The sequence below is a fragment of the Pyrus communis genome, chromosome 16 (genome assembly GCF_041283825.1).
Source record: "Pyrus communis isolate YQ-2024b chromosome 16, ASM4128382v1, whole genome shotgun sequence".
NCBI lineage: Eukaryota > Viridiplantae > Streptophyta > Magnoliopsida > Rosales > Rosaceae > Pyrus > Pyrus communis.
The window spans coordinates 8397501-8409470 of record NC_142580.1 but is presented as its reverse complement, the minus strand read 5'-3'; the positions used below and the strand labels follow the sequence as shown (position 1 = coordinate 8409470).

The following is an 11970-nucleotide window of genomic DNA, read 5'->3' as shown; positions in this document are numbered from 1 at the left end:
TTTATTAAAAAAATGTCATTTAATGCGTAGAAGGGGTTGATGAAATTAAATTCCTATATTATAGGCAATTAGTTGCTAAGTTACCTTATGCCACTATATAAATGCATTTAAATTAATGACATGGAAATTAAATAAATAAAAAATTATTGAGGTGACAATTGATAGAAGCACCTTAATCAAATCCTTATGAATGTTTAATCTAACCATTATAGAAAAGACGTAGAACATTCTAATTTTCCCTTAAAAAAACAAAACAAAAACTTTGGCGGGGGGCAGGATGATTGAGTACAATTTTTTTTTTTTTTTTTAATTTTAATTTTCCCAAAGTCTCTTGATGATTGAGAACAATTGACCACCGGATCACCGAAATAGGACGGCTGCGTCGCCATTTACAAACAGCAGAGCAGACAAAGGATCTGATAATATTCGATCACAACCCAAATGCCAAACCAACCCAGAGTTACCATCACATTTCCACACTCCCAGAAGAACTGAAAAGGAAAAAGAAAACTCATCCTATCAAAGCAAAAAGGTATAGAACTCGAATCGTATTTCTTCCAACTCAGTTCAAAGTAACAACTTTTTTTCAACTCTTGTTCTGGAAATTTTGAATTTGGACTGATCGTGGCTTATAAAACCAATATTTTGGCAGGGAATTACGCAACAAACTCTCACAAAGTGGTAAGAAGCTTGTTTCTTCACTGCTCATTATGTTACGATATATTCTCTCCTTTAGCAGCATTGCTTTCCTTCTCTTTGTCATTTGATTTGATCCTTCGCTTTCATGTTAATTAGTGCTTATTTGTGTGTTGTGGAGGATGGAATTTGGTCTGCTGAGGTTGTAAATATTTGTTCTCTGCAGCTTTTTATTTCTTCTTTTGATGTATAATACTCACAAGAATTAGCTTCCTTGCATTGCATGATTGCTATGTGAAGCTTTTGAATTTTTGTTTTTTTTTTTTTGGAGAATAAATTTTCATGGCAAACATTTTGCTGAATGATTTTTTAATTTTTGGCTGAATAATCAAATCCTATACTATATTACAACAAATTTTCCATCCATTCTTTGATGAACTATATTTTTAATTTTTTTTTTTTAAGACAGTTTGGTTGGTAATTCAAACCATAAATTGTTCCTATTGCGGCTCTGATCTCATCATCCAACTTGTCTGAGTTGCTTGTGTTGTAAAACAGCAAGTTAACACTACTCCTGTGAGAGACATGGCTGAGGTAAATCCTGTGGAGGGCGATGTGGTCAAGGAGCAGGGCGCGACAGTAACAAACGAGCACGCAGCAGTGGAGGATTCTGAAAACAGCCAGCAAGATACAAGCAAGAACAAGGAGGATGGCACCAAAACAGTACCATATTTCAGGCTTTTCTCCTTTGCTGATTCCTTGGATTACATGCTAATGTCTGTTGGTGTAATCAGCGCCGTTGGAAACGGGCTCTGTATGCCTCTAATGACTGTAATCATGGGAGATATCATTAATTCTTTTGGAGGAACTGAGAATACCAAAGATGTTGTGGATGTAGTTTCTAAGGTAAATATTCTTCACTAGGAATTACTCCTGGGGCCTGGATTCGACTATTTCAATTAAACGACACTAATGTCATGGCGTTGTGTGTTGAACTCATACATTTTAAGATTAAACTTATGAAATTGGACAACAGTCCAACATTCCGTGTCCTATAAGTCCCACATAAAGGGGTGCACTTTAAAGGACTTACTTGGAATCATGAACTCGATTCAAATCTTCTCTATTTCAGCCGCCAAATGGTTGTTCCATTAGGATTTGTGTCTGAACTTCTATTTTTGAACTTTTAACTTGGTTTCCGGTGTCTGCGGTTTAGTTGCTAAAAAAGGATCATATCCTCAGGTAGCTCTAAAGTATGTTTACTTGGCTGTGGGAGCTGGTGCTGCTGCATTTCTGCGTAAGTATTACCGAGCTCCCTTATAGTATTGAAGAAATAGCTTGGCTTATTGGAAACTGAGATAATAAATTATCTTTTGCTATATGTCAGAGATGTCTTGCTGGATGATCACCGGAGAGAGACAGGCTGCACGAATAAGAGGTCTATACTTGAAAACAATATTAAGGCAAGATGTTGGTTTTTTCGATAAAGAAGCGAACACTGGGGAAATTATTGGCAGGATGTCTGGGGATACTGTGTTCATTCAAGAGGCCATGGGCGAGAAGGTATTTACACGCTACACAAAAGCCTCAAATGATTTCCATTTTCTCTAACAGCCTCTATTTTGTTTCATGTTCTTATTGCAGGTAGGAAGGTTCATCCAATTACTTGCCACATCCATTGGAGGCTTCATAATAGCATTTATTAAGGGATGGCTTCTCACCCTTGTCATGCTATCATCTCTTCCCCTTCTTGTCCTCTCAGGTGCTGTCATGGGCATCAATTTATCGAAGATGGCATCCCGTGGGCAAACTGCTTATTCACTGGCATCAACTGTGGTAGAGCAGACAGTTGGTTCAATCAGAACTGTATGCCTACTTGTCTACAGATTCTAATTTTATTCTCTATATTATCTTGGTATAGAACAAAAACGATGAGCATTCCCTTGCAGGTTGTATCATTTACAGGAGAGAAACAGGCGATAGCTAATTACAACAACTCCTTAATAAAAGCTTACAAGTCGGGTGTGCACGAGGGTTTGGCTTCTGGTTTTGGGATTGGTGTTATTCTGTTTATTATAATGTCTAGTTATGGTTTCGCTATATGGTTTGGCGGAAAGATGATAGTTGAAAAAGGATATACTGGAGGAGAAGTAATCAATGTAATTTTCGCTGCGTTGACTGCCTCCATGTAAGTTGCATTTCGATAAATTTTGATGAAATTTTTTTGTGAACGTTGCGTAATTGCACTAGTAAACATGTTTTCACTTTTGCATACACTTCAAGTTGTGATATCTTAAAGTTATTGACTACTCCCACTCTTCACTTCAAAATTTAATATTTGATGCTTCAGAATATCATGATATGAAAATGTCTCCATGATACTTTTCCAGGTCTCTTGGGCAGGCTTCTCCATGCCTGAGTGCATTTGCTGCTGGAAAAGCCGCAGCTTATAAAATGTTTGAGACGATTAACAGAAAGCCGGAGATAGATTCTTATGACACTAATGGGCAGCAGTTACAAGACATCCGTGGAGACATAGAACTGAGGGATGTTTATTTCAGTTATCCTGCAAGACCAGATGAACAAATATTCCATGGATTTTCTCTCTCAATACCTAGCGGTGCAACTGCTGCTTTGGTTGGGCAGAGCGGAAGTGGTAAATCAACTGTGATCAGTTTGATTGAGAGGTTTTATGATCCCTTAGCTGGGGAAGTTCTTATTGATGGTATTAATCTCAAAGAGTTCCAGCTGAAATGGATCCGACAGAAAATAGGTCTTGTCAGCCAGGAACCCGTGTTGTTTACTTCTAGCATCAAAGATAACATTGCTTATGGGAAGGACGGTGCAACTAACGATGAAATAAGGGCTGCTATAGAGCTTGCTAATGCTGCTAAATTCATAGACAAACTGCCACAGGTTAAATTCGTTTATACACACTCTTTAAGTTGGGTGTTTCTTTGTTGATCTTACCATTTCAATACATTCAAAGATGGAAACATATCCTAATTCAGCTCGTTTAATTAATTTTTTAGGGACTAGACACAATGGTTGGTGAACATGGAACTCAGCTGTCTGGGGGCCAAAAGCAAAGAGTTGCTATAGCTAGAGCAATCCTGAAAGACCCAAGAATTCTACTTTTAGACGAAGCCACAAGTGCCCTCGATGCAGAATCTGAGAGAGTTGTGCAGGAGGCATTGGACAGAATTATGATTAATCGCACCACTGTCATTGTAGCCCATCGTTTGAGTACAGTAAGGAATGCTGACACCATTGCTGTTATACATAGAGGGGCAATCGTCGAAAAAGGTAACAAATTTGTTTTCTATCTTACCATTCGAGTTCCCAGTCTTACTTTCATCAAGTTTAAAGTATCGTTACCATAATCTTAATTAATGAGTACTTCTCATACCGAACTTTTTCAACTGAGCAGGTCGACATTCGGAGCTAATTAAGGACCCTGAAGGAGCATATAGCCAGCTTATAAGGTTGCAAGAAATGAGCAGTGTGTCAGAACAGACGACTGTGAATGATCATGATAGGCCAGAAATTAGTAGTGTGGATTCTCGGAGACATTCAAGTCAAAGATTTTCACTCTTACGATCCATAAGCCAGGGATCATCTGGAAGAGGAAACAGTAGTCGTCATTCCTTCTCAATCTCATTTGGTATGCCCACTGCAATAGGTGTCCTTGACGCAGCACCTGCAGAATCTGATATTCTTGCTTCAAAATCATCAAGAGTACCTCCAGAAGTCTCACTTCGCCGCCTAGCTTACCTGAACAAGCCAGAGATCCCAGTGTTGTTCCTAGGTACAATAGCTGCAGCAGCCAATGGGGTAGTCTTACCTATTTTTGGGTTATTGGTATCCAGTGTAATAAAGACCTTCTTTGAGCCACCTCAAGAACTCCGGAAGCATTCAAAGTTTTGGGCATTAATCTTTATTGTTCTTGGAGTGGGATCTTTAATAGCACTTCCAGCAAGTCACTACTTTTTTTCTGTGGCTGGATTTAAATTAATAAAACGAGTCCGATCTATGTGCTTTGAGAAGGTAGTTTACATGGAAGTAAGTTGGTTTGACGACCCTGAGCACTCAAGTGGTGCAATTGGCGCAAGGCTTTCTGCAGATGCAGCTTCTCTGAGGGGGCTGCTTGGAGATGCTCTTGGTTTGCTTGTTCAGAATTTAGCAACTGCAATTGCTGGTTTGTTGATTGCTTTTGTGGCAAATTGGCAACTTGCACTTATAATTCTTGTTTTGCTGCCTCTGTTAGGAGTAAATGGTTATTTTCACGTCAAGTTCATGAAAGGATTCAGTGCAGATGCAAAGGTAATTCTCTGAAATCCAAAATTTTAAGAAAAATTATAGTATGCAACTTGTTGCCGGTGCAGTTCAAAACATGATCCAATCTCACATACATAATATGTATAAGACTAATTTTTATTGATACTGAATTCTAAATGGTTGCAGAAAATGTACGAGGAAGCAAGTCAAGTAGCGAATGATGCTGTAGGGAGTATTAGAACAATTGCTTCCTTTTGTGCTGAAGAGAAGGTGATTGAATTGTACCAGAAAAAATGTGAAGGCCCTATTAAGACAGGGATCAGGCAAGGGTTAATCAGTGGAATAGGATTTGGTCTATCCTTCTTTTTTCTGTTTTCTGTGTACGCCACTAGTTTTTACGCAGGAGCCCGACTTGTTTCAGCTGGAAAGACAACATTCGCTGATGTTTTCCGGGTAAGTTATTTTGCCTTCCTCTGCAAGTCTTCAAGTAGTGAATGGCACAGAAAATTTGTTCATATGCCTGAAATTTTGCCCTTCTGGTTTGTAGGTTTTCTTTGCTCTTACTATGACAGCTGTTGGAGTGTCTCAGTCGGGCTCCCTAGCTACTGATGTAAGTAAAGCAAAGAGCTCTGCTGCTTCTATATTTGCAATTATCGATCGAAAATCAAAAATAGACTCCAGTGATGATTCTGGAACAATGATAGAAAATGTGAAAGGCGAAATTGAATTCCGCCATGTCAGCTTCAAGTATCCAACTCGACCTGACGTGCCAATCTTCCAGGACCTTTGCTTGACCATTCGTCGTGGCAAGGTAACTTAGTAGCATGCATGCTTCTTCTTTTTAATCGTTTTCAATTCATTCATGAGATTCGGACCTTGTAGTCTAATAGTCTAATATGCGTTTCTGGAACTTGGAAATGTATTTTGTGTTTATCAGACGGTTGCTCTGGTTGGAGAAAGTGGAAGTGGGAAATCGACAGTCGTCTCATTGTTGCAGAGATTTTATGACCCTGATTCAGGTCACATTACACTAGATGGAATCGAAATCCAAAAGCTACAGTTGAAGTGGTTGAGGCAGCAAATGGGGCTGGTGAGCCAGGAGCCTGTGTTATTTAATGAAACTATCCGAGCCAACATTGCATATGGAAAGGAAGGGGATGTAACAGAAGCTGAAATTATAGCTGCAGCAGAATTGGCAAACGCTCACAAGTTCATCAGTAGTTTACAACAGGTAGGCACTGACTTAAAAACTTCGTCGATTTCTTTTTTATCAGTATGATTTAGGAACATGCGTAGCTGAAAATAAAGATTGAGCCATCTCAACTAGATGACGATTTTGAAGTTCAGTAGCAAAACATGAAGATCGAGCCAACTCAAAGAGATGAAGATTCGATCTTTATGTTTGTAATGCACGTTTGTATCACTTATCACTATAAAAATCTTTGGCGTTGCATAAAAGAGAACTAGTTTTACAAAATTATATTCAGAATGTTGAAGATTTATACATATTAACTTCGGAAAACAATACAGGGTTACGATACAATCGTAGGAGAGCGGGGGGTTCAGCTGTCCGGCGGACAGAAGCAAAGGGTGGCAATTGCAAGAGCTATAATGAAGGCACCAAAGATTTTACTACTAGATGAAGCCACAAGTGCGCTCGACGCTGAATCCGAACGAGTTGTTCAAGACGCACTGGATCGCGTCATGGTGGATCGAACCACGGTGGTGGTTGCTCATCGGTTATCAACGATTAAGAGTGCAGATTTAATAGCAGTGGTGAAAAATGGAGTGATTGCAGAGAAAGGAACGCATGAAACTTTGATCAACGTCGAGGATGGCATTTATGCTTCTTTGGTTGCTTTGCATGCAAGTGCCTCATCTTAGAGATCTACTTTTCGGTAATTCTTCCGAGTACTTCAGTCGAATAGGAAATCCAAGGAATAAGTATGCAATATATAAGGATAATGTTAAGGAGACCATCTATTTAAACGAAATTTTGTAAATTATATAACATGGTTGTGCGTTGGATTATGACTTAAGTATTGATTAACGTACATATATTTCTATTGGTGACACGTTAGATGGTTTATAAATGTAATCTAAACAATTGGTATACCTAGTTTTTTTAAAGAGGTATATTACCAAGGCGTACCTGTTATGTTTTACTTTATATCTTGTAAAATGTATAAGTATGTAATACAACAATTATAAACTCAACCCATTATAAAGTCGATTAGAGAGGAGGATTCGAACACCTGACCTTGACTGTGGTCACTCTAGTGTCAAGCGCTTTTTACTATTTGAATCACAAGTCTCTTCTAAATTTTTTTCACCGATTTAAAGCAAGCAAAATCAAAGAAAAAATTTCTGAAGCCGCTACGGCTCAGTTGTGGTGGTGGCACAAAGAAAGTCGTATCTATGCCATAGTTTTTATTTCGCAACGATTCATGTCTTATTCATTTGTTAAATTTCTGAATCCACTACAGCTCAGTGGTGATGGTGGCACAAAAAATAATCATATTGATGCCATTGTTTTTATTTCGCTACGTTTTTTGTCTTATTCTTTTGTTGACTTTTTGAATTCACTACGACTCAGTAGTGGTGGTGGCAAAATAAAAGTCGTATCGACGCCATCGTTTTTATTTCGCTACGACTTTTGTCTTATTCCTAGGTTATCATTTCCACGTACTCACTTTGATAAAATACAACTTTTTATGTATAAATTATGAATACAAGTCTTTGTTTTTTTTGGTCAATCTATGAATATATGTCTAAATCCCAGCTTTTTCTTGTACTTTATAATGTATATGCTTACATAACACATAAAGAAATAGTAATAATTGAACGTTAGACAACAGAAAGAAAGAAGAAATAATTAGAGAGTGACATGGAATATATTAATGAATATGTCACCTGCGTGTGTTTTCAATACTGTTGCTTCGTCAACCAAATGATTTCCCTCTCTAATCAAATCTCAAAATTTTGACCTTTTTTTTTTAAGGAGGGAGTGGGTGGTCGATCTAGAAGACTAGAACGGTTTCTTTGGAGGATTTTTGGTTTTTCATTTACTGTAATTTTCAGGCTTTGATTTGGTTGATTTCAAGCTTTTGTTGGAGGTGCTGTGTTTGGAGTTTATTCTTCCCCCTCCCGTCCCCCTCTGTTTTTCTGGATTCTTGCTGTTGTTTTCGGCGTTGGTCCTGAGATTTCTAAGATCCAGAGTGACGCTAAAAAATGTGCCCTAACTTTATATAAGCTTTCACAATTATAATTTTGATAAAATTGTACTTAGAAAAATATTTCAAACTCAATAATTTAGAAACATGGAAAAACCAATTTATTTTATATTGAGAGAAGGAAACCACAAAAAAAAAAAAAAAACCCAAATGTACAAGTAGATGGACGATGGGTTTTGTTTCCCCTTTATGTGAACTTTTAAATTATTTTACATAAATCGTGAGGTATTTTGCTTATTTACTAACCTTGTTAGTATGGGACTAAAAAATTTATTCACATTTTCGAGTCTTTAATTGATATGTTTAAGCAATGCATGAGCACCTAATTAAACCTAGTAGGCTAGTATTGGTAAAGACATACATATATTAATTTATTGAAAACTAATTCTAAGGAGACCAAATTTTAAATCAAATTTTGTAAACCATATAATATGATTGTTGATGATTTGATTACTATTTAATTGTTGATTAACACGCTATTTTCTATTCGTGACACGTCATGTGGTTTGCAAATTTGATCTACCTTGCATTACTCTTTGTTGAAGGTTAGACTTGAATTGGAATGAACCTCTAAAAATTGCAATCAACATAGCCACAAATAGGGTTTCGAACCCGCAACATCCTTTTTAATTTTAAGGAGGAGAAACCACCCCTTCTTATTAAACTTGATTATTTAACCAAATTTTATAAATTTATACTCTTCTGAAAACATATATGAATATACCACCTAATATTTTTGGTGCCCTGATTTTTTGAGGCGTCGAATGATCGCCCTGCCCGCATTTGGCTAGGGCCAGCTCTAGTTGTTCTTCATCTCTGCTTCCAGATGCGATATTAGAAACTTAAAACTGAAAAGCTAAAAGTAAAATTGAAAATAGAAAATTTTATATGAGTGATACTAAACCCACCTCATTGTCTTATTTTTCCATTCCATTTTAATAAAAATGATAATGGCATTTCTATACTTTAGAGAAAAGACTTTTAGACCCTATTTATAAATTTATTATAATATTTCTATTCAAAAAATCGAAGACGAATGAAAAAATCTAATTTGAATTTCTACGGTTGTAGTTAGTGAAGAAAAACCGAAGGCGATTGAATTGGTTTTATCTTGGATGCTTAGTTGTGAGAGAGAATGGCGTTGGTTTTATTTTTTTTATATGAAGAAAGCTTCAACAGTTGAGTTGGATGCTTTCTTTCCAATTAGACCAGAATTTGTAAGATGGCATGCTGTTTTCTCTGAAGATTGTCATTTGGATACAGCCGAAGTGCTTGGACGAATCCAATGGTGAGGTCTGAGAATTCTTGTTAGGTATCCAAATAGCACATTCGAGGAATGAAATCAGCTCAGGCAGTGCCATAGGTAATATATAAAAAAAAGAAGGTTATTTTGGGAATAATAGTGGGTGGGAAATAACATTTTAATTTTTTAAGTTTTTATGGTGGGTGAAAAATAGTATAATGAGGTGGATCTAATAGCACTCTTTTATATTTACCCCCATTCACAAGCATATTTTAAGAATAACCCTTATATTTGAATACAAACTCATTGGGCATATTTCTCACTCAACTAACTTCCCGTTATGGCCTTAAGTTGATGAGTTAACTGATAATTTGTTTATACTGTGATTTATGACCATTTTCATAATTTGTTTATAATGTGTTTTTAAGTTGTTCTTAGTCCTCAAAAGCAGTTTCAGACATTTTTTTTTTTTTTTAAATAGAGAAATATGTTTACACTAAGAGAGTAGAAGAATAATTGGTTGCAAAACTCATCATTTTTGAAATTCCGACCTAATATCATTTACTTACAAGTGAATATGGATATCACTAGACCGTACTACTTAGGGTCAATTTGGGATTGTTGTGCTTTAAAAAAAAAATACTTCTACTATATTTCAAGAATAACCAACTGTAAAATAAAGCAAGGGAGCGTATTGTTCTTTTAAATGTGTTGTGAGTATGAACACATTGAAAAATCGTTTGGCAAATTTTTAAGGTAAAAGTAATATAATTGTATCTAATGACAAACATGGACATTATAGTGTGGGCGATGATGACGACGACAAGGGTGGCGAAAGCAATGGTTGTGAGGGTGGTGGTGGTGGTGGCGGTGCCAATAAAGGGGTGTGGAAGTTGGGTCGCAATGGTAACAATGGTGGTAGGGATGGCGACAATGACGATGGTGGCGATTGTGGTGGCAGTGGTGATGGTTGTGTATATGGTGGTGATGGAGGCGATGACGGTAGTGATGGTGGTGGTAGTTGTGATTTTGGTGATAGTGGTGGTGGTTGTAGTTGTGGTGATGGTGGCATCATTGTGTAGTGATGGTGGCAACAATGTGGTGGTAATGGCAATGTTGGTGTAAGAGGTTAGGGTTTGTAGTGGTAGATGGTGTTGGTCACTTTGTTCTCCAAAAATAAAATTTGTCTAGAAGGATAAATAAAGTTATTTTTTAAAATTAATGAGCATATTATATAAATTCAAAATATTCATTAAAGGCTCCACTCCGTTTAGTATCTACAACATAGATTAGTTAACACAGTTAACCTGCAATAGAGGTACAATAAAAAATTGAATATGAATTAGTACCAGTAAAAAGGAGAATCAATATTTAATTTTTATATTCAATCCTAAAATTAAGTAAACGATAAGCATATAAACAGGGGATGACATTTATCACCATTTAACAAAAAAGATAATAAAAATAAAGGTGTGAATAATCAATGAATGGACATAACCCAAAAAAAATAGACTAAACCCAATAACACTCACAAAATTGGACTTGTATAAATTTTACTTTAGTATTAGTTTTTGGATAATGCTAGAGAGACCATTAGACCTAATTCAGTAAACCAAATGATATGCTGCTTTTAAAAAGCTATTGTCTGGAAGCCATTGCTTTTAAAATAAGCAGGATATTTTATTTTTACTAAACACTTTTTTACTGTTTTAACTGTAAAGTGAAACAGTTTTTGATAAAAAAAATAAAAAAAAAATAAAAAAAAACTATACCAAACTGGAACTAAGTGGTTGATCCTTATTTTATTTGAATAACTATCTATTTTTCTTTTTTGGATTTTTGACATCGTATTCTAAAACTACTATTTTTACTCAAATTATCCGAAGATGAATTAAGACACTGCCTAACTCTTTACATGTAAAATTATTCTTTTCCTAAAAATACTCTTGAAATGAACGGATTCAATTATGAAGTTTGTCTCAGGTTGTCATTGAAGAAAGAATAACTACTTGTTGCCACTTAGTACTAAGGTTTAGTGGTACTCTTTACTTGTAAGTGAGAGGTCTTAGGTTTGATTCTCGCCGAAGACAAATTTGAACCACACTGTTGCATGAGGCTAAACCCCAACGCTCTCCCCCCTTAGTGTAGGTAATACCGTTTGTTTAAAAAAAAAAAAAAAACAACAACAACTACTTAGCATGTAAGGGGTGGAGTATTGTCCCACTCTATGGTGAGGCAGTGACGAAGACAATGGAACGACGGACAACAAGGAGGACGTCTACGTCGGCAATAGCTCGCAACCAGTCAGAGGTCGGAGACTCGGAGAAACCAATCAGGAACAGAAGTGGAGGAACACGAATTGTATTTTTTTAATTTTTCAGATATCAGTGTTTTTAATAACACTTTGAAAGTTGCAGCTAAGATATTGGTGGTTATGTCTCTTAGCGCTCAAAATTTTTCTCCTCTAGCCGCCCACTTGGTTTTTTCTCTTTGTCCTTTCATTTGATATTAATGTTAATTACTTTTTTAATTGTGTTGTTCTCCAACATCCTTTTACTTCTTCAATAACATTGCATGACT

The 11970-nt window shown here is 36.4% G+C and overlaps 1 protein-coding gene across 1 annotated transcript; it reads left to right on the top strand.

Annotated features, from left to right (window-relative positions):
* The first annotated feature begins 362 nt into the window (after window positions 1-362).
* Window positions 363-7059, top strand: LOC137731891 (ABC transporter B family member 11). The gene is made up of 14 exons (XM_068471140.2): window positions 363-532; window positions 653-681; window positions 1195-1542; window positions 1879-1933; window positions 2024-2199; window positions 2281-2502; window positions 2586-2824; window positions 3027-3552; window positions 3669-3942; window positions 4067-4959; window positions 5101-5367; window positions 5462-5725; window positions 5852-6145; window positions 6445-7059. The coding sequence occupies exons 3-14, from the start codon at window positions 1222-1224 to the stop codon at window positions 6796-6798; spliced, it is 3885 nt and encodes a 1294-aa protein (XP_068327241.1). The 5' UTR covers window positions 363-532; window positions 653-681; window positions 1195-1221; the 3' UTR covers window positions 6799-7059.
* The last annotated feature ends 4911 nt before the right edge of the window (window positions 7060-11970 follow it).